This window comes from Spermophilus citellus (assembly GCF_964194105.1).
Source record: "Spermophilus citellus genome assembly, chromosome: 5".
NCBI classification, from domain to species: domain Eukaryota; kingdom Metazoa; phylum Chordata; class Mammalia; order Rodentia; family Sciuridae; genus Spermophilus; species Spermophilus citellus.
In genome coordinates, this window is record NC_138186.1 from 18,400,276 (window position 1) to 18,422,720 (window position 22,445).

At 40.6% G+C, this 22,445-nt stretch overlaps 1 protein-coding gene across 1 annotated transcript in view; it reads left to right on the forward strand.

Moving 5' to 3' along the window:
* Positions 1–1,497: 1,497 nt before the first annotated feature.
* F13A1 (coagulation factor XIII A chain) overlaps positions 1,498–22,445 on the forward strand; it is a 161,475-nt gene continuing 140,527 nt past the window's right edge. Inside the window, exons 1-3 of the mRNA XM_081294903.1 lie at positions 1,498–1,570; positions 3,779–3,926; positions 16,591–16,779. Coding sequence (XP_081151029.1) covers positions 3,797–3,926; positions 16,591–16,779 — 319 coding nt within the window. The 5' untranslated portion in view covers positions 1,498–1,570; positions 3,779–3,796. The remainder of the gene's footprint in view (positions 1,571–3,778; positions 3,927–16,590; positions 16,780–22,445) is intronic.

Below are 22,445 nucleotides of genomic sequence, written 5' to 3' on the forward strand. Positions count from 1 at the left end.
TCCTTCTGCTTTTCTGCACATGAAGACACATGCTCAAGCTACTCACTGGATGCTGAGAAGATGCAAGTGTCATGTTCTTGATGTTTAGAACCATAAGCAGAATGAACCTCCTTTCTTTACCAATCCAGTCTCTAGGATTTTGTTATAGTAACAAAATGGACTAAAACTGTTTCAGATAGAAGCCAGATGGGAGAAGCTCAGTGATAGACGGGAGAAAAGGAAATGAAGGATAGGTGGGGGATCATGGGTTGAGCAAAGGGTTTTAAACATATTGAAGAGATTTGAATTGAAATTTTGTCAATGCTGATGAGCAGCAGCTGTGAGAGAACAGAAGGAAGGATGGATAAGAAGTGCAGCAAAGTCCTGTCAAGAAGGTAAAACGGAACCAAGTGAAGGGGACCCAGAGCACTTACTTTGGACAACAAGGGTTGAGGAGGGACCTTTCCCAGTTTAGCAACAGAAAGAAAAAGAAAAAGGAGGAAACTTTAGATAAATTCGCTGACAAGTTCATAGATTTGGTAGAAAAAAAAGTGGGAGCATTTCTAACCAAAGACATCTATATTTTTTTTTTCCTATGGCAGGTTAAGATATTTGAGGATAGCAAAGAAGACGGAATTAGCCACAGTTGACATAAGATATTTAGAAATAACAAAGGCTCGGGGGAGGGGAGAAAAAATGGAAATTTTAGGAGAAAATTTTTCTTTTTAATTTTTTTCTTTTTTTATTTAAATATGACAGCAGAATGCATCACAGTTCTTATTACATATATAGAGCACATTTTTTCATATCTCTGGGTGTACACATAGAATATTCACACCAATTTCTTTCTAATTTTTGAAGATACATCAGTATGGCTTTCAAGGAGAAAACAAAGTGGCACTTTCTAATTTGTGGGGCGCTCTTCAAGGCAATTTACTCATCCTGGGGCTGGGCATCGCTGTCCTGCAGGAAGTCTTGTGGTTAGGCGGTGGCTGTGGCTCCCCAGATGATTCAAGAATGCAGCCTTATTTGCACAAGAGGGACACATTGCTTTGCTTCATGCATGGTCACAGCTGCCTGTGTGACCTGTCTGTGAGAGGGCAGACCCTCCCTCCTGCCAAGCCACATCAGCCAAACTGGCATTGCAAAAACATTCCTTTGTGAAAGACCCTTCCAGCCCATCTGACCAAAGAGGAGGGGAGGGGACCGCCTGTCACTCCAGCAGCCAAGGGAGGAGGGTGTGGGGGCGGGGGGGGGCGGAGAGGTGCGCAGAACTGGGGATGGGGATGGTGAGGAGATGCGAAACCGGGAGCAAGAGGGGTGCGCGGGGCCGGGCCCCGGGAGAAAGGGGGCGCATGCCTGATGAACAGGGCAGGATTGCAGAAGTAAAGGGGAAGTCCTCTAAACTCCTCTGCTAGCTCCAGCTTTCAAGAAGGGGGAGGAGAAAACCCGTAGGACGGGCGGAGGAGGGTGGGAGCTGTTGGAAAGTTATTTAAGAGCCAACTTTCTGGTCCTTTTGCCTCCGTCCTTTTGAGGAAGTCCCCAAGAGGCACAGAGCAAGCTAGGGCACTTCCTTGGGGAGCACACGCAGGTAAGCCGCAGCCCTGCACCCTGGGACCCTGAGCCAGCTGCGACTGTCCCCTGTGCCTGGCTCTCTGGTGAGGGGGCTGCTCCTGCTCACGAGGAGAGCAGAGGCAGCTCCATTCCTCCAGCCCCAGCTCTTGGCCCCTTAGCTTTGCAAGACCCAGCTTCGCTCTAGAGTGGGACACCTCTTAGGTACTCCACGAAGCCATCCTGAAAGCACTGCTTGCTGAGGCCCATGAATAGGGGAGTTGGGGGTGCTCCCCAAGGGACAGGCACCTTTCCTCAGGGAGGCCAAGTATGCAGTAGGGGACAGGAGAGCTAGCACCAGGTAGGAATGTCTACTTGCCTGCAAAGGAGCAGGTTCTCCCATTCCAACTCCTGCCCATCAGCTTCCCAGTATCAATGCAAGGGTTGAACTTGAACCACCCCCTTCCCCAGACCCACCCAGAATGGCCTTGGGGTATCCCAATTCTCTGCTTTTTGGTTTTTGAATGTGGGTTGAATCCAGGGTGCTTAACCACAGAGTCACATCCCCAGCACTTTTTAAAAAATATTCATTTTTGGTGTAGATAGACATAACACAATGCCTTTATTTTTATGTGGTGCTGAGGATCGAACCCGGGTCCCACCTGTGCGAGGTGAGCGCTGAGCCACAATCCCAGCCCCCCAGCACTTTTTATATTTTATTTTGAGATAGCATCTTACTGAGTTGCTTAGGGCCTTGATAAGTTGCTGAGGCTGGCTTTGAACTTGCGATCCTCCTGCCTCAGCCTCCCCAGTTACTGGGATTACAGGTGTGTGCCACTCACTCCGCCAGTTCTCTGCTTTAACTGCTCCCTCTCCTGATATTCTGTGGCACTGCGGCATCCTGTCCTACTCCAAACCTGCCTCCAAACCTGCCCCTGGAGTGGTCCAACCCTTACCTTTGCTATTTTTCAGCAGGGGACTGCTTTTTCCTGCTTTCATTCCATCATTAAACCTGTTTGTCTCTCCCGGCTCCCTCCCTCCCCTCAGCCCATGAGGGACTGTGCGTAAATATGTTTATAGACATTATGGATACCTATTTGGACCTTATCCTTCCAAACACTCCTGTCTCCTTCCGAGACCAAATACCTTGGCAAATGGCTCGGTCCTCAGCCTCTTGCTATATTGCTCCACGTTTCCCAGACTAATCTAATTGACTCTGTCATGGCAGGGCCTCATCTCTTGAGGGTGTGCCTGGTTTGTGAAAACAGCCAAGTTGCCAGGAGTGATGACAGGGTGATCCAGGTGATCAAGGTCCAGAAACAAAGTCCCCTTCATTTGGTCAGTTGGTCAACAAGTGCTTATTGGTGGCTGAGCTAAGGTGTGTGGTGTTTAGGTTGGCTGTTTGCCTGCACAGAGTCCAAATTGCCTGTGGGCCTCCTTCCCACCACCTAACCTCTCCATCTCCTCACTTGTTTCCAAAGCACTTCCACCCACCCTAACACACCAACTGATTGATTTAAAACTCTGGGTGCGGCCTCTCCCTAATCCTACTGCCCTATAATCTCCCAGGGCAGAAATTCTGTTCTGTTCTCTGACACGTCTATCCCAAGTACCTAGAACACAGTCTGGCTCCTAGCAGGCCCTCAATCAACATTAATTGAATTAAACTGCAAATGGGAATGCTTTGGAAGAAAACACTTACCTGGAAACAGTTGTATGAATTTATTTTTAAAAGTGACTTAGGGGACTGGGGTTGTGGCTCAGTGGTAGAGGACTTGCCTGGCATTTGTGAGGCCCTGGGTTTGATCCTCAGCACCACATAAAAATAAAACAAAGATATTGTGTCCATCTACAACCAAAAATCAAAATGTGTCTTAGGTCTTATAAATACATATGAAGTGGGCATAGATACATGCTTAGGTCAGTCAATGTTTCTTACAAAGATGTTGCCTTCCAGGATTTGCTCTCTAAAATGTTTAAAATTTTTCATTCCCTCCCATCAACCCACTTTCCCCTGTTTTCCATATGTTTTGATGAACAAATCTCCCTCCAAAATCCTTGGGGACTGCACTCCATCATTAGGTTAATCCTCGTTGCCACTTGTGAGTTTTTATTTATGTGAAACTCAGAATGTGTTGCTCGGGTGCTGTCACACGCCGATATGTCTGTTTCTCTATTTTGGAACCCTTGTCTCAGATGGAACTCATTTCACACTCCCTTTCCTGTGCTCTCCTCCTCTTCTCCCAAGGATCTTGCAAATCTGAGAATGTCAGACACTTCCAGAACCACCTTTGGGGGCAGGAGAGCAATCCCACCCAACAACAACAATGCAGCAGAAGACGACCTCCCCACAGAGGAGCTGCAGGGCTTGGTGCCCCGGGGTGTCAACCTGCAAGGTAGGAATAAGCCATTGCATCCAGGCAGAGCGCCGGCTGGCCTCTCTGCCCCCGTGGATGCTACGTGAGCATCCTCTGTCTCGGCTGAGCTCCAAGAAAGGATGCCCCTGCCGGTATCTGCAAGAAAGGACTCCCAAATCCTCTTCTGAGTGGGAAAAGCACCAGAGACCCAGCTCCTTTACCCAGTTCTGCCACTTATTGACCTTGTAACCCCAGGGAAGTCTCTTTGTCTTTCCACTTTCCAACTACATTTCCTCCACAAAACAAAGGTGCTGAATGAATGCACCTTTGAGCAACCTCTACACTTTTGAGAATGCTCTCTAGCTGGAAGATTCCACTTCCAAAATATTGTGTCTGTATTTTGATTGTCTGGCTTGCACCTCCTTCCATCTCCCTCCTCCCTCCTCCATCCATTGCTGTGAATTTCAGAGCTGGCGAGAGGTGCCAGATTCTGACAGTAATAGAGATGGAAGCCCTCTATTTGTCTCTAGATCAGCCAGGGGAGCAGGCAAGGCAGGCTGTTTCCCCTGCCTCTTGCCTCCCCCTGATCCCATGGGAGCTGCTCTGGGTATGGCAGCCACCAGCTGACCTTCTCTCAGCCCTGTCAACTGTGATGGGCCCAGGTGCCAGAGCTGGCCTGGTGATGGGGGTGCCATTCCCTTGGGCCACTGCAGGGATGTTCACACTCATGTCCCTGAATGGCATCTAGCTGAGAGCTCTTTTTTGCAGGAGCATTTATGCACCCAAACCCAATTTTTCTCTTTAGGGTTCTCTGTGTTGCATCTCATTGGGGGATAAACACCTTCTTGCTGGGGTTGGTGAGCACAGTCACTCTGTGGCTGTGTGTGTGAAAACCCAGGTGGAGGCAGAGCTCTGGGTAGCAGAGAGAAAGGACAGCATTGGTTACTTACATATCTAGCATGTCAGAGAAATTTTCAGACCTTGCAGACAGGTTGGGTTCTGCCACAATTTGATATCAAACTGTGTGAACAGAGAGGTATTCAGCAGGTACCCTCTAGATTTGGGGTAGAGGCTCACAAAACACAAGGACATCTTCAATTGAACACAGAGGACAGTTTTGGAAGGAGCAAGATGAACTCATTTGAAACTAACTCTCCAAACTAGGGCCACACTCTAAAACCTCACTAATAGAACCACAGAGCCGAGTTGGGAAAGGACATGTTAATCAGTTTATCTCAACCCCGGTGACAGAGGTAGTTTGGAAACAGATCCAAAGCAAGCAGTTCACGCCTTCACTGCCCAGACCAGAAGTCTTTTTTTTTCTTTTTAAGAACTGAAACAAAATTGGAAAACAGACATCCAACTATCAAGGAGGTAACCTTGGAGAATTCCGTTCTCTAGCAAAATTCCCCTCTGGCAGAAAAGACACTGGGCACCTAGACTCTAGAAGAAGTGGGTAGTAGGAGCAGAAAGAGCAAGGCGCACCATCATCCTTACCAGGATGGGTGAGGAGAAATGGAATCCTCCCACAGAAAGTGCAGGGGAGCAAAGAGCCCTGTGGTGCAGGGGGCAGAGCACCGAGATTCCAGTCCTAGGACCCAGGGCAAGTCATCTTGTGCTGTGGTCTCAGTTTACCCATCAGCAAAACAGAAGTAACACCTTATAGTCTGTCCTGAGGATCAGATGGATAGTGTCTGTAGTAGGTCTAACCTATAGCACATGATTAATAAATATTTATTGATTTGGAGCATGTAAATAATCATACCCCTACAAGATCAGAATAACAAGTATCCAGTGATCCTACAGGAAATATACAACACTTTGTAAATCTGAAATCAGAACAAAATGTTGCCAATAAGACATAAAAACTGTCAGAGAACATGTTCAGGTCAGGTAGTTAAAAAAAATCAGACATAACTGGTTTTGTTTGTTTGTGTTGGGAGGTAGGGGTAACAGAGAGGTTGACTCAATTATTTTGAAAAAAAAAAAATATATATATATATATATATATATATTTGGCATTATTTACTTGGCAGTCATATGCCCGCAACCCAAGTGACACCCTGGGATAGTCATAGAGATCCTGACACAAGGACATGAAAGTCCAGTGACTGCAGAATGATTTGAATGAATGAACAGTCACTTGCAAATTGAATGACCCATCACCCCTACCATCATAATAATCTTATTTTTAATGACAAGTTCCAGACTTCAAAAACATGCATTCATTTAATATTTTCACACGGGTGAGCTAGTCACTGATGCTGTGGAGGACATGCAGTTGATTCCTCTGAGCCTAGGAATCATAGCTGTCAAGTCCCAAATGAGGAGGACAGAAAACAATACCAGTATACAAAAAATCTGAACAAGGAGGTGACTCTGTACGTTTCAGATTTATGTTTGATTGTCCAAAAAGCAGATTTCTGACGCTAAATATATCAAGTTATCTCCAAGTTATACCTGTTAAGAGACTAATGCTAGGAAGGCAAAATCATTTCTTCTGTTTTGTTTGTTTGATGCCATCTTATTGCAGTTCACTCAGTAGCCACTAGTGGCCTCCAAGAGCACTCTTCACTCCCTGGTCACCTATCAGGATGTCTTTGGCTCTGGAACACAAAGCCCTAAACCAAACACTACCTTCTCCTTTTCCTTCCCTTCCCCCTCTAGCCCTCCCCTCCCCCCTCCTCCTCCTCCCCCTCCTCCTGCTCCTTTTCTCCTCCCCCTCCTCTTCCTCCTCCTCTTCCTCCTCCTCCTCCTCCTCCTTTTAATTTTAATGATGGCTCTTCCCTTTCCTAAGCTGCTATGGAGGAACTGATTAAGAAGCTCAGAGAGGAAAAAAGAGGAAAATGTCAACTTTGTCCTTTGGATGAATCCTGTAACAATATATCCTGACCATCACTGCATATGATGTATGTAATATACACGGAAGTGTACAATGCCCTTCTCTCATGGCTGTGAATATTTGGTTAGAAATTATTGTATTAGAGTGGCAAAAACTGTAGTTTTAGCTACTTGGGAAGTTGAGGCAAGAGGATTACTTAAGACCAGGAGTTCAAGGTTGACCTGGGCAACATGGCAATATCCTACTCCTAAAAAGTGTGGGGAGGATTTTAGTAAAGCAAAATCTTTATCAAAATGTTTGGACTCACATAAGCTTCCTCCCATACACATCATAACATCTAGGAAAAACTGAAATATTTGAAGTAAAGATGGGATCTCAGAGGTGGGACTAGCCAGTCAGTGGATATCTGATCTGACATCCTCAAATTGTTTTAGGGATTCTTTTTTGTTGTTGTTTGGTATTGGGGGTTGAACCTAGGGGTGCTTTATCACAGAGTCATATCCATTCCTTTTTATTTATTTATTTTGAGACATGGTCTCACTAAGTTGCTTAGGACCTCACTAAGTTGCTGAGGTTTGCCTTGAACTTGTGATCCTCTTGCCTCAACCTCCAGAGTCATTGGGCAGGAAAAGTACTGTGAGAATCTCCTCAGATTGTTTGGATTTACATTAATTTTTACTAGACTATTCTGTGTAGTCAGTTGGTGTTGATATATATATATATATATATATATATATATATATATATTATATATATATATATCTGTAAAGCCTTTTTGGTGTCAAATTATGTGTGGCTGGAAATGTGTTCCAGGAAATCACCTTATATTCTTGGGCTCGTTCGACTCTGTGTTATTAGCAATAGGTGATCATTTGCAGCAGTAATTCGCATATTTATTTGCATTGAAATCAAATAAGAAAGCGAACCTAGTTTTGCAAAAAATGTAGGTCTAGTAATTTTCAGGCCAATGGACCTTTTGTTTTTCTGAGAATCTTCTCCCTCCCATCACTGTCAGAACCAAACCAACCAACTAACCAGTTAACAATCAACCTCTACTTGATGGGAGTAAACTCTGGATTCAAGGTTACTGAAGGAATAAAAGAAGCATTCTATATGTGATTAAGAAATTAGTACAGTTCAGCCTTTCACTCAGTTTGTCAAAAACATACACTGGTTGTCAGATATGTGCCAGGAGCAGCTCCAGGCTCTCTCCAGGGACACAAAAATGACTAAGTCAGTCCCAAGCCTCCAGTCTAATAGATGGAGAGCTCTCAGTCTAATAGATGAAATAAACAAGAAAAGATCGTTGCCATTCAGTGCAATAACTAAGTGAGATTTATGAAAATACCTGTGAAATAATCAAAAGGGATGTCTTGTGGTGTGGCAGAGCAAGGAAGAGGGTGAGAAAGGCTTTGTATGACAGATCTCTGAACTGGGTCTTAGAAGATGAATCAGAATGTTCCAGATAGATAGGTGCATGGAAGGGCCTCTTCAGCAGAGGGAATAGCATAGGCCAAGTAGTGAGGAGTGACTAGGGGAGTAAGAGAGAAGCCTGAGAGATGGGAGGGATCTCACTAAACTAGGCATTGAAGACCTTGCCTTTCATCCTTGCAGACGCTGAATAGCAAGATTACATTTTATAAAGGTAACTGTAATGTTGGGGAGAAAATAGAGAGAAAGAGGTACTCCAGGCTACAGGAGAGGGATTCTAGCCCCTGGAGAAGGTGTGAGCCCCATTTCTCTTGACCTATCTCCTTCTAGGAAGTTGATCATTTCTTAAACATTTTAAGGTACTGGGGATTAAACCCAGGGGTGCTTTATCACAGAGTCACATCCCCATTCCTTTTTATTTAGTTATTTATTTATTTTTATTTTGAGACATGGTCACACTAAGTTGCTTGGTCTATCTCCTTCTAGGAAGTTGAAAGGCCTCTTAATAGCAACTGTTTTAAAAATTAGTTGCTGAAGAAGAAAATGTCTAAAATGATTCTAAATAGGATAGTCTAAAATTTCACATATCCCAAAGAAATGCAAGAGACCTTTTTCCTATAGTTCCCTCCACCACCGACAGACCTACTTCACGAATAGCATTAATGCCTATAGGTTAGTAACAACATTACCAAAGATTGCATGGAGAATTCAGCTCACCAGGGAATTCCTAGAATATGAACCTAAACATTTTACTTATTTTGAGATTCCATCTGTGACAGGTACAATCATTCTCAGAAGAATATTTTTACAACCCAGGGAGAATATAATCCATTTTTTTTCATATTAGAGAAAGAGTAGGACAGAGAGGCAACTGGTTCCTGAGGAGAGAATTTTTTTTTCCTTCCACAGCCAATTTTCTGATGTGTTTGGAATTAGGCTAAATTGTGTTAGGTAGACTTTTTGAAAGCTGTCACTTTGAGAGAACAATCTGCCAAGTTTCCAGCAGTAATATCTCTTAAAAAAAAGGGGGGGGGGAATTAGCACTAAGCTGATCCATTTTGTCAGGAACTGGGCTTGGACAGGGAGATGCAAAATCATTTCCTGTTTGTGGGGAATGAGCCTGAAGGACAAGAAAGCTCTTTCAATCTAAATTATGTCTAGTTCAGCCAATAAACAAAGCAAAAATCAATAGGCCCTTAACAAATGTTCACTGAATACCCATGACCTAGGAAGGGGCCCAAGTAGACCAAAGAGAAAACAGAATGCACTGTGACATCTTTATACCTATGGTCATATTTTATGACAACTATTGGGAGAGTCCTTGTTATGGTCAGGTAATTAAAAGAACCAAATACTGTTCTTGGCTTGATCTATGGGTAGCTATTCATGAGCAATGGAAGAGATGTTCTTTAATCAGTGATATTGGGGACCTCACCTCTTACTCTCATACTTGGAAGAAGCCCTAGTATCATGGTTTGGTGTGTTTTGTCCACCAAGAGTTCTTGTATTGGAGGCTTTATCCACAGTGTGGTGATGTGGGAGGTGGTGGGACCTTTAAAAGGTGGGGCCTAAAGGGAGGCCTTTAGGTCATTGGGAACACTGCCCTCATAAGCCATTAAGGTAGTTCTTGGTGACCCCGAAGTCAGTTCTCAGGGAAGGAAATTGTTATAAAAGCTTGAGCCTGACCTCTGAATCACTCTCTGGCTTCCTTTCCTGTCTGGTGATGTGACTCTCCCTCTTCCACTCATCCCACCATTTTGATGCCATACGCCATGAGGTGATGCAGCCATGGGGCCCTCACCCCTGACAGCACCACATGGTCTGGGCTTTTATCCTCCCAAACTGTGAGCTTAATTTCCTTTTTTTTTTTTAAATAAGCACTTCTTTTGTTTATATGTGCTCTGTTTTAAGTATTTCTTTATATTTCTTTATAAGCTAAACTTATAAGACAATTCTCTTCTTATTTTAAGACATCATTTAAGGAAAAAACATAATCATGAATTATTCTTGGGTGAGCCTATTTACGTGATGAGAAATAATCTCTAAATATTTTGAATATTCATCCCTATCAACAAAATGTTTAGTGTATTCCAGTAATGAAAAACAGACTAATACAACTAACAGACCCATTGACTTATTAGTACATTACATTGAAGTGAGATCAATGCAGCTGCCATTTCCTTCTCTACAGTATACACCATCCTGTGAGCCTTCCATATATTCTATACATTTGCAGACTAGAACATTATTTCTTTAAACCTCTGACCTCTTAGCATAGCTTTTAGTCTTCCATATCTCAGCCAAGTTTTACTTTAAGTCTTTTTTTCCCCAAGTTTCAACCTTTAAATGACTTATTGGAATAATATTGCAATAGAAAATGAAAATATCACTTAGAAAATACATTTTGGAAAATTCCATTCCTAGACAAAAGCATAACAATACAGACTACAATATTTTTTAAATAAACTCTCTAAATGTTTTTCATTATGAAAAACACTGTAACCCCATAGATTTTCTTTTAGCTTAGGCTTTATGTACTCATAGGAATTCATTAGCATTTTTTTTTACTTACCCTTTGTTATAAGCAGTATGAAGACACAGGCATTTTTATTCCAACGTATAACAAAGTTTCTTATCTGGAGGCCTTGTGTGACAAAGTCTCCTATAACTGTCTCCAATGATATGCATGGATATCCCAGAAATTTGCAAATTTTGAGGATGAAATTGTCTGAGAAATGATATGTAAAGAACTATGATGACTAAGCCTACGGTAAATGGAATAATCCATTTTAAAGTGAATAATCAGTTCTAAGCTCAAAATTTTCAGGTCCTACATTGGCTTAAGTGAAAGGAACCATATTTGCTGTGGGCTTTTTGCACATTTCCCCAGGCATGCTGACTAGACGACTGAGACATGGTCCAGCCTCAAAGGGCTTACAGCCCCATGAGTGATACCATTTGTATAAAGGTGATATCAAGTTGTTAATGGTAACGTGTACATTATTTTTTATACCAAGGATACTTAACCACTGAGCCACATCTCCAGCCCTTTTTTTTTCTATTTTATTTAGAGATAAAATTTCTTTAAGTTTCTAAGTGTCTCACTAAGTTGCTGAAGCTGGCTTTGAACTCCCGATCCTCCTGTCTCAGTCTCCAGAGCCACTGGGATTATAGGCACGTGCCACCATGCCCAGCTAATTTGTAGGTTTTTTTGAAAAGAGAAATGTATCAGGAGGAATATATTCTAAGAATGGAGAGGAGAAAAGGATTTTATCCATCAGCAGAAATTCAGGAAAGGAAAAAAATGCAAGTGTGTCTTCTCAGAAGACAGGGAATGTAAAAGGTCATAGGTTTAGGAAGGCTGAAAGAAAGGTTCTAGAAAGCTTTCCGATGTGCATTCTTTACTGGAGTGACTTTGCATTGCTCAGATCCAAACTTTTCACCAGTCCTCTGAGAGACCTGCCTTCTTAACTCATTGACTCCAAGAATCTGCCCAAATGCTCAGGGCTATTATCATTCTTTATTATTATCAGTTGCTGAGCATTTACCATCTGCTAGAGTTAGAGATTCGGAACTCAACACATTTTCTTATTTAATCCCTATACCAAGTCTATTTTGCCAAAGAGGAAACTGAGGCTCAGGAAGTTTATATGACTTGTCCAAGGTCATAAAGACTAAAGTAAGTAGCAGAGCTGGGATTTGAGTCCAGATATTCTGGGTCCAAATCACAGGCTCCTATCCATTGTGCTATTCTAACTTTCATAATAATAACAATAATAACAACAATGACAGTAATAAGAAACATTTATTGAGAATTTACTAGGTAGCACGCACTCCAGGAGGTAGGTACTTCATTCTTATATTAAAAGTAGGAAAACGGTAGCTCAGAGAGAATAAATAACTTTCCTGAGGTTGTATAATTAGTAAGTAGAGAAGCATCTCCCAAAGCATATTCTGCACAACACTGATCTTCAAAGGAAAAATTGTCCATGGTCATTTAAGTATGGAAACCATTGCTCTTTGGCAGCTTTGCAGAGCACATCGGCATATTCAAGTCTCCTGTTACTGCTGTGGTAAAGAGTCCTGATTAACTTTGGGTAGGCCAGCATTTTCCAAATCAGTTTAATCAGGGAAACTGAGCCTTCCAATACCAACCGACATCCCACAGAACTAGCACATCACTCTACAAGGATACATTGACTTTAACTAGACTCACCAGCCATTAACCAGGTTCAGTAGCCTGGGAGATAAAACTGAAAAGCCATGTTTTCTTTTGCCACGGAAATTAGGCTGATGAGCACTAGATACTAAAGAAATACTTGAATCTTCCACTTCTACTTAATTTTTTTCTATTGGCAGAGCTGCTTGGGAGGATAAGGCATCTGCTAATATGCTCGTTTTCAGGGACACCTGATGATGGGGGGGAGGGTAGGAATCCAGGAGGCAAGTCCTGGGAACGCTCTAGGATCAGGTCATTCATTGCCAGCAGGTGGACCAAACTCACGGCCCTCCTAGCTAGCCTCCAGCACTGACACCATCCAAACCCCGGGGACTTCCAGAAGCGGTTTAAATTTACATTTGTAAACATAAATGTTTGCAAAGTCCAAACCCCTTGACGTGGTCTACAAGCCTGGCAGGAGCTGGCTCGAGGATGCTGTTCCACTACGGCCCCTCCTACTACACCCACCAACCAATCTTCTTTCAGTTTCTCCAGGATCCACGCCTTGATCTTTGCGCATGTTCTTTTCTCTGCTTGAAGCATTGTTCTAGGTTTTCCTTTCCACGTGGATTGTTTATTCCTCTTTTGACCACTGTTTATCTTATTTCCTCCAGAAAATCTCCTAGTCTGGTTAGGGGCTCCTACCAAAAAAAACCCCACCCAATATTCTATACATCCTTTAAAAGGCATAGTTATTCCACCGTATCGTAATCATCTGATCATGTTTTAGTATCTGCCACTCTGTGTGTGCTTAGATTGTAGTTATTAAGCAATGGCCTTGTCAATATTTATATCCACCACTTGGATGGCATCATAAAATGGCACATTGTAGAAATCCTGGAGGGCAGGAAGATAGAATCTTAAATGTATTGAATGCACAGTTAGGGTATAAAATTACTTTAAGAGCAATAAGCCAATTCAATAAAAAGGAATTTACTATGAATCTACATAAGACCTCAAAATTGAGCTTAAAAGAAGAAAACAATTGCATAAACAAAAATGGCCCAAAGCAGCACATATTAGTGGTTTGTAGGGATCTGAATTGACATTTAACTCAATATTCAGGGAAAGGACATTAGAAAACATTTTCAAGGGTCTTGCTTCATCAGATCCTTAATATAGATCTACAGTAAGGTGTGTCTAAGATACTAATGAAACCTCGAACTGAATTAATAGAAATACACTATTTATTTGGTACTGAGGATTGAACCCAGGGGCACTTAATCACTGCGCCACATCCCAGCCTTTCTTATTTTTTCATTTTGAGTCAGGGTCTTGTTGAGTTGCTTAGAACCTCACTACCTTGCCGAGGCTGGTCTTGAACTTTCCAATTCTCCTGCTTTGGACTCCACAGTTGCTGGGATCATAGGGGTGCACCACTGCACTCGGCAAACTACACTATTTATTTTGAAAGATGTAGTGATTCTCATTGCAGTTTATTTAAAAAAAAAACCACAGCCAGACTAATGTGCTCAGTTCCAGGGAAAACACCTCCAGAGAGGAATTGACAAAATGAAATATATTCCAAAACAGAATGATAGGTAGAAGTTCTGAAAATAATTTCGTACAGAACAGCTGAAGAAATGGAGACTCAGAGGAGGCCTAAGAGAAGTCTCTAAATACCTAACAAGTGCCAGATGAAATGAATAGGGGACTTCCTCTATATTTATCCCAAAATCAGAACCAGGATCAACAACTAGAAAAATTATAGGGAGGCAGATGTCCATTTATCTCAAAAGAATTTTTAGAATCATTAGACTTGTTCAAAAATTAATCTGTGAAATATGGTATAATAAGAACTATGTAATGTTTTGAACAACCAACAATAAAATAATTAAAAAAAAAATTAACTGTTCAGCCTGTGAGAGAGTTTTCTGCTCACTCAGAGACTGGGAGCTCAGGTTCTAGGACTTTCATGAAGATGGTTCATGCAGTGTGTAGTAGGTTGACCAGATGGTCCAGAAAGTGCTTCTGTGAAGTTGTGATATTCATAGATTTCTTCCATGGGCAATGATGAGTGAGGAATTTATTAAATCTATTCCTGAGGACTTAGATTTGGAGGTATTTTTAAAAAGTATTTAAAAGCACTGTGCTAAAAAAAAAGAAGACCAGAAAAGTTGGTCACTGAACTCATTTTCACCTGGGACATCAATGTTCCTCCAACTCCTTCTTAAGGCTGGTTTAACTCTGGGGATTGTGACCTTAATAAAGTCAGAAAACTTAGGAGAAGGCAGCTTGGATAATAAAGGTCTAGAAAATTAAACATAACAGAAAGAAAGTTCCCTTCAGGGGACCATATACTACAACAGGCTTCTGAGATGAGGCAAAAATAAAACTGCATTCTGCATTTTCTGCTGTAATGCGCTACTCAGAGTAAACCATGGAGCACCACGCCACCTGAATGGCTCTGTCAAAGCTCATGTTCCACAAGCAACTATACACCTAGGAGCCTACCATGTGCCAGACATAGTGCCAGGCCCATGTGTCACATATCACTACATCTTCATAGAAGTTCTCAAAGTTTTAGTATGCCAATTTTAAAAAGGTAATTGGCTTATGGCTGCCAGGAGGCAGGGAGGTTGGGAGGGAAAGTTTGAAGAGCCAAGGACATAATATAGTCCCCCAGGACATGCCTCTAGCCACCTGCTTCCTCCAGTCATGCCCCATCTACCTACAGTTTACCACCCATCATTTCTTTCAACCATCAGTGGCTTAATTCATCAAATGGATTAATCCACTTTTGATTTCAGAACTTTAATCATTGGCTATAAGCCCACCTCTGTACCTTGCTGCATTGGGGATCATGCTTTCAACGTATGAGCTTTTCAGGGGACATTTCAAATGCAACCTATAACAAACAGAGCCCAGCTTCCTAGTTTTACCTATGAGGGAAAAAAAGTGACCCAAGGGGACCAGGAATTCTGCACAAGATTTCTGTATAAAGGCAAAGATGTATTTGGAGCACTGCAGAGAGATGCCTTAGCATGTGTATAAGCTCAGAATCTGTGCTCTCAGAGAGTAGCATGTTTACAGCCACAAGGGAGAATTGTGTAGCAGGCAGAGTTAGGGACAGAGAGGGAGGGCAGAAAGCCAGGGGCAGCCCACCAACCTTGTCCCCCCAGTGACCCTGTAGAATGTCAAGTGCACATACAGAAGTCAGCCTCCAGAGTCAGTCTTCTAAACGACGGCATAGACAAGTAGTTAGCATTACTTTCCCATGAAGCGATCATTTGCAGAAGAGAATGGTAAAGGACAAGAGGGGAGCAAACCTCTATTCACGATTATTATGTGTTAGACTCTGCTAAGTCCTTTTATGTGTCATTTCATGTCATCTCATGTCACTTTCACAGAGATGTCAGCTCCTGTATCATGCTTCTGAAACGAATGTTGGTATCCTCATTTTATGATGAGGAAACGAGTTTAAGTAATGGAGAGAAAATTAGATGACTAGTAAACATGGAATTGACATATATACTACTGATTCCAAAAGACAGGAACATCCTGGAAGTTTTGACATCAAACAGACCGGGGTTTGACTTCCAGATGGGTCATAAGGAAATGAAAGGCTGGTTCTTGCTGTGTAAATGGAAGCAATCATACTTACCACATAGAGATGTCATTTTCCTGTCTCCAGACCTGTTCCCTCTCTTCCCTGCCTTTGAGGGACCAGGTCTACTTTTAGAATTACAGAAGGATGGGGCATTTGACCTTTCCTGTGGGAAGAGGAGAATTTTGGATTAATGGCCAACTTTGTCCTTAGAACGTCCCTTTGAGGATTTGTCAGATTCAATTCTCCCCTTTTGAAAGATAGGAAAATTGAAGTGGCTGTGTCACATAGTGAGGCACAGTCATGACGGGAAGAGGCTAACATAACACAAACCAGCATGAGACTGAGAATCTGAAGACTTGAACTCTGGCCCTCGCTTCTCTGTGTCTAGATCTATTAGAGAAGCATCCATCTCTCCCAAAGTGAGTGTCCTGTGATCTGAAATGAGACCAGGGATAGAAAAAGCTTTAACAAATTCTCTTCCAAAGCAAGAATATCATGAGAGGCTGACTCTCAAATTGGCTCCACGTCCCCTCCCTGTGCAGAGTTTCATTCAACAGAACTGCTTTCCTTCTTTTTTTGGGGAAAAAAATCTTGGTTTTTTGAGATTGTATTGAAACCACAGTTACTTAACGGTGTCCTCTGCTGTTTTCTCTGTGTGTAGACTTCCTGAATGTCACAGCCGTTCACCTGTTCAAGGAGAGATGGGACTCCAACAAGATCGATCACCACACTGACAAGTACGACAATGACAAGTTGATTGTCCGTAGAGGACAGTCTTTCTATGTCCAGATTGACTTCAGTCGTCCCTACGATCCCAGGAGGGATTTATTCAGGGTGGAATATGTCATTGGTGAGTACTATGTGCAAGACCTACTCACGATACCATGGCTGAATTGCAGAGAAAGGTGGATATTGCATGATTTCCTTGCATCATATTTAACAATGGTTGGTACTGAGATTACATCCAGCCTCTGGATGGGTCACTTCTAAGATGGGTCTACATCATGCCCTACATCCACAATTTGAGCCTACACTGGTAAAAAATCTAGTATAAATAAAAGTAAAATTGGTTGGTATAAAATGTTAATTAACTAAAGTATTTTTCTCCAAACAAATAGGTTTTGGCATCGTATAGTCATGATGGTGGGTCTTGTGTGCTGAAACTATTTGACAATCTTAGCACATGATCTCCACATATGCATTTCCCAAAGTGTGTTCTGAGCTAATCTCATGGGTTGGTCCATGAAAAATAGATGATCCAGCAAAGTTCACTAAACACTCTGTGTTCAGAATCTCCTCTTGAAAGATTGACAATGCACATTAGCATCAAAGGTTCTGGGAAGTAAGGTTTAACTTTGTTTGGTCCAGTGACTTTCAAATTAATTTGATCATGGCGTCCTTTTATTAAGTTATACCTACTAACATTTGACACATTTTGGTAAACATCTCTCTAGGAAATTTACAAAACAATCATGGAAACATGTGCACAGAAAAGTAAGGGTGGCTTAGTAGAAGGAAATCTGTCAATCATCCCTCATGTGAATTAAGGGACAAACTTAGGCAATCAATCAATAGTGCCTGAAAGACACATGGTAAAATTCAGCAGACATTTGTACACAAAGCTTAAGAAAAGTAAAAGTAGAAGTTCTTCAATCATAATAAAGATTGTTTACCTCCAAACTAAATTTAAGTGGAAAAATTTTAACAAATTTAATTCTAATCACAAATTAGAAAACCCTATCGCTACCCTTTTGGTCTTAAAGCCTTGCTTCAAAAATTTTAGAAAATGAAAAATATGGAAGTATCTGCTATAAACACTGAAAAATAAGAGGAAAAAGTTCACATTTTGCTAAAATTATAATTGTGTAAGTGGAAAACCCAAAATATTCAAGGCAGAAAAGTGCAGTATTTATAAAACTTGGCAAATGGCTAGACAGAAGATAAATGCATAGAAATCAACAGCTTTTACCTTTGTATAGAAAATTTCTATTTGTAATAGAAATTTTAATTTCTGATAGAAACAAATTTTTTATTTCTAAATGTCTAATAGAAATTAGAAAAACATATTTCATACATGATAGTGACCAAAAGTTTGAAAAGTCAACCAAATTTTATAAAGCAAGATTCAAAATGTATATACAGCATCTATTAAATTTTAATGAAAGACATAAGAAATCAATGAAAAGGCAAACATGTTCTTGGATGGGAAGTTTCACAATATATTTTTTAAAACTCTCTCAAGGTATTAGGCAAAGGGTATAAAATTTCAGTTCGGAGAACAAGTTTTATGATCTATATTACACAGAATGGTGAACTAGTTAAAAATAATGTATTATATATTTCAAAACTGCTAAAAAAGTAGTCTTTAGACAGGTGAGTGGCACACACCTGTAACCCAGTGGCTCGGGAGACTAAGGCAAGAGGATCACGAGTTCAAAGCCAGCCTTAGCAAAAGTGAGATGCTAAGCAACTCAGTGAGACCCTGTCTCTAAATAAAATACAAAATAGGGCTGGGGATGTAGCTCAGTGGTCAAGTGTCCCTGAGTTCAATTCCAAATACCAATAAAAAAGAGTAGACTTTAAATGCTCATACCCTAAATGGTAAGTAGGTAAGGTGATGGATATGCTGAATAGCTTGATTTAGTAATTGCATGATGTACATAATATCACATTGTACTTCATATATATATGTATATATAATTATTATTTATTAATTTGTTAAAGTCTTCCAGTTAGAATCCCAATGGAGTTTTAAGGGCCTTCTGTTTTTTTATTTTGTTTTTCTTTTGGACTTCAATAAGACAGTCTTAAAGTTTATTTAAAAGAATAATTACCTGACAAATCCTAACAACAAACTACACAAAAATTAAGAAGGTACTCTATTACTTATATCAGAAGCAGCTATTGAGTCATACTATTGGTTCATACTAGGAAATCCACAAGTATATTTTAGTATATAAGAGAAGTTAGAGATTTCATAGAGTAAGAGATGTATATGGGGTTTTTAATTTGTTTTCTGTTTGTTTGTTTTTTTTAATAAAAGAAACCAGAAACTCTGGCTCTCTAATTTAAAAAAAATGAAAAATTGATTCTCATACCATATGCAGTAATAAATATCATATTGCATAAATATTGGTGTAAAACAAAAAAAATTACAAGAAGATTTGTGAGAAAATTGAACAGATTAAACTAAGTTTGTGAACACTGAAAATTTAGAAAACAAAAATTGTGTAAACATATCAAACTATCACAAATGGCCATGTATATGACCAAATGACCCAAAACAAAATTATTATCAAAAATATCCCAAATGAAATAAATAGACAGGAAAGACCTTGAAAATCATTCAAAGCATAGATTACAGATAAATGGTTAACATAGTAAAAAAATAAGCTCTTACAGATTGACAATGTACAAATAAACAATAGAGATGTATACAAAGAATGTAATCAACAAAAGAGAAACCCCAAAATAGCCTGTTATCATAGGAAAACACACTCAAATACACAAATAGACTGAAGAAGCAGATATCTCTCAGACTGGCAAAAATTTGGAAAAATGTTAATATCTTTTTTTTTCCCTCAGCACTTTTTGTATTTTATTTAGAGACAGGGTCTCACCGAGTTGCTTAGGGCCTTGCTGAGTTGCTGAGGATGGCCTTGAATTTGCGATTCTCTTGCCTCAACCTCCCTAGCTGCTGGGATTACAGGCATGAGTCAGTGTACCCAGCGGGAAAGTGTTAATATTTTTTGCTGATATGCATGCAGAGAAAAACATGCATTGCTGATATAAATGTGCAATTTTGTAATGTTTTCTGAAAGCAATTTAGCAATGTCTACTAATAGTAAAAATACATATAGCCTTTGACTTAGCAATTCCAATCTTAGGCATTAATACTAAAGATACTTAAAATCCAGTTTATAAAGTTAGGTATTACCAACTATAACATTGTTTATAGTGACAAAAAATTAGCATTTCAATCATGGAGTGGCTGAATATATTGTGATGTGTTCACATAACGGATAGCTAGTTTTAAAAAAGATCTAATGAAATCTATGCTGATGACTTCAAGAAAGGTAATGAGTTAGAAAAATGTATAGAGGAGTATATGAATATTTTCTATGATTTTAACTGTACAGTAATCATCCATAATATGCCTATACATATTATGATATTTTGCTACATATATGTACTTACAATAAAGTCTTACTTATAAATTATGCACAATAAGAGATAAACAACATAATTATAATAAAACAGAATAATTATAGCAATAGAGTATAACCAATGTTACGTAAATATGGTCCTTTCTTCCTCACTCTCAAAAAATATCTTCCTCTGCTCTTCACCTTTCTTGTGATGACGTGAGATGATAAAAAGCTGCCATGATGAGATGGGGTGAGGTGGATGGCGTAGACCTTGGTTCCTAGCACCAGGCAGCTGCCTTAGGCTTGCTGGAACGCGACCACTGTGGCACCATGACAGGCATGTGATCACTGAGATGGTTACTAGTGATTAAGGGCCAGGTAATATCTATATTGTGAGTTTTTGCTGGACAAAATGTTGATTCACTTCCTTCATGGGAAGGAGAAGAAAGACACCAGATTCATCGCACTATGGAGGATGGTGCATGTTATAAATTACTTATGACAATTTTTAAATTGTTTATTCCCCAAATTTTTCATTTAATATTTTTAAACTGTGATTGAAACTGTGTAAAATGAAACTGCAGATAAGAGGGGACTACTGTATTGAGCACAGATCTGTCCACTATTGTGAGTATAAAAGAGAACCAGAAAGACCCAGTTAGGTGCTGACTGGGCTTCTTGTGGGGGTACATCCAAAATAAGGGGGAAAAAGCAAAGCAGGGGTAGGAACTAGCAATAAAAAGAGGAACAAAGCAAACATGAGATGATTACATGTGTGAAAATATATTGATGTACATGAGAATATATATGAATATGTGTTTAGGTATATGTGTGTGTGTGTGTGTATAAATTAAACTAAAAATAAACAAATAATCTCAGACCCCCAATTACTTGAGAAACACAGTTTGTACTTAGCATTTACAAGTGCAAAATGGTGTATAAATGTGGGGAAAGCCATTGGTTGAAACCAGAATAGAAGTGGAAAGGGGAGAAAGATACAGATAAACAACATCCACGTGGTGATTGGGGTCCTGCATAGAATTGTCTGTTATGCTAATTGTGGGGTGAGAGGAGGGAGAGCTGCATTATGATGCCCCGTATGTTAAGTGAACTAAAATAACCACAAATTTAATCGTATTTGGGGCATAGACTATTATGGTTAATATACATTTTAAGTATTTTTGTCATGGATAATTCCAGTGAAGAAAGAATCCACAGCTAACATTGTTAACAATATTTTAAGATCTGATGAAAATTCCTTTTTATTTCTCCCGCAGTTCATTACCAATCTCTTTTCTGTGTACAGGCGGTAGGTATACATAAGTGCTTGTTTGAGCACAAGGACTAGACCTCATTCAAAAGCCCTTGGCAGAATACTCTTGAATTCTGTGCCTGTCAGCTGACACCCATTTGGAACTCCTCGTGGTTTTGTCCTAACTGTAAGGGAATTTTTAACCTCTGCCTTTAGAGCCAGGAATTCAGGACAGTAAGAAGTGGATGGGGATGCGGTGGCTTTGAGTTGGACTTTCTGAGGCCTGAGACCCTCTCCTAAAGACCATTCAGAAAATAATCTTAGAAGTGGAAGTCTCAGGAAGGATGATTGAGTTGAGTTCCTAGGAGAGGAAGATTGAGGAGGGGATTGGTGTGCAGAAAGCTCACTGGAGCAGGCTCTCAGAATCGACCTCTGTGAGGCAGGAGGGATCAGGGCTGAACCAGGGAGAGCTGAAGAACAAGGCCACCAGGGCCTCCATGGGCGGGATCAAGGTGCACTCTAGAGCTGGGTGGGGTCTTCAGAGTTGTCCCATCCAGGCAGAAGCGTGGGTCCTATCTACCAAGGCACAGGTGGTGGTGAGTTTATAGTCAACCCGCAGGAGGGCATTGGAACCTCAGTGTTGGTAGTTCCCTGCCACTCAGGGCAGACCGTTAAGAGCTCCTCAGTGAATGGGAACCGTCTCGGGAAACAACAGGAGAGGTCTGAGACCCATACCACAGCATCCCCACAGTGAGCATTTGAAGTCCCTTATTTAAGAGAAGAGAAAAAAAAAAAGTGGTATTGCTTTCATTACTTCAGCAAAAAAGGAGAGAAAGCATGGGTAATCTTACTTGTAAAATGAACACTTACGTATCTTTTTTAAACCGATTTACATTTAAAACCCTTCTCAGAGCCTTTAACATCTGCTCTCAGAGTTAATCTGTACTCCAGTATACATGGCCATTAAAGGCATTGTTACATTGGGGGGTTTTCTATTTCCAAATTTATTGTAGACACAAGAAAAGGAAAGTGGCAGAATTCCACATTGTGCTATTTAGTGTTTGAGAAATCAAGCACACTTTTAGAAGGCAATTAAAAGACAGGTGATGGGGATTT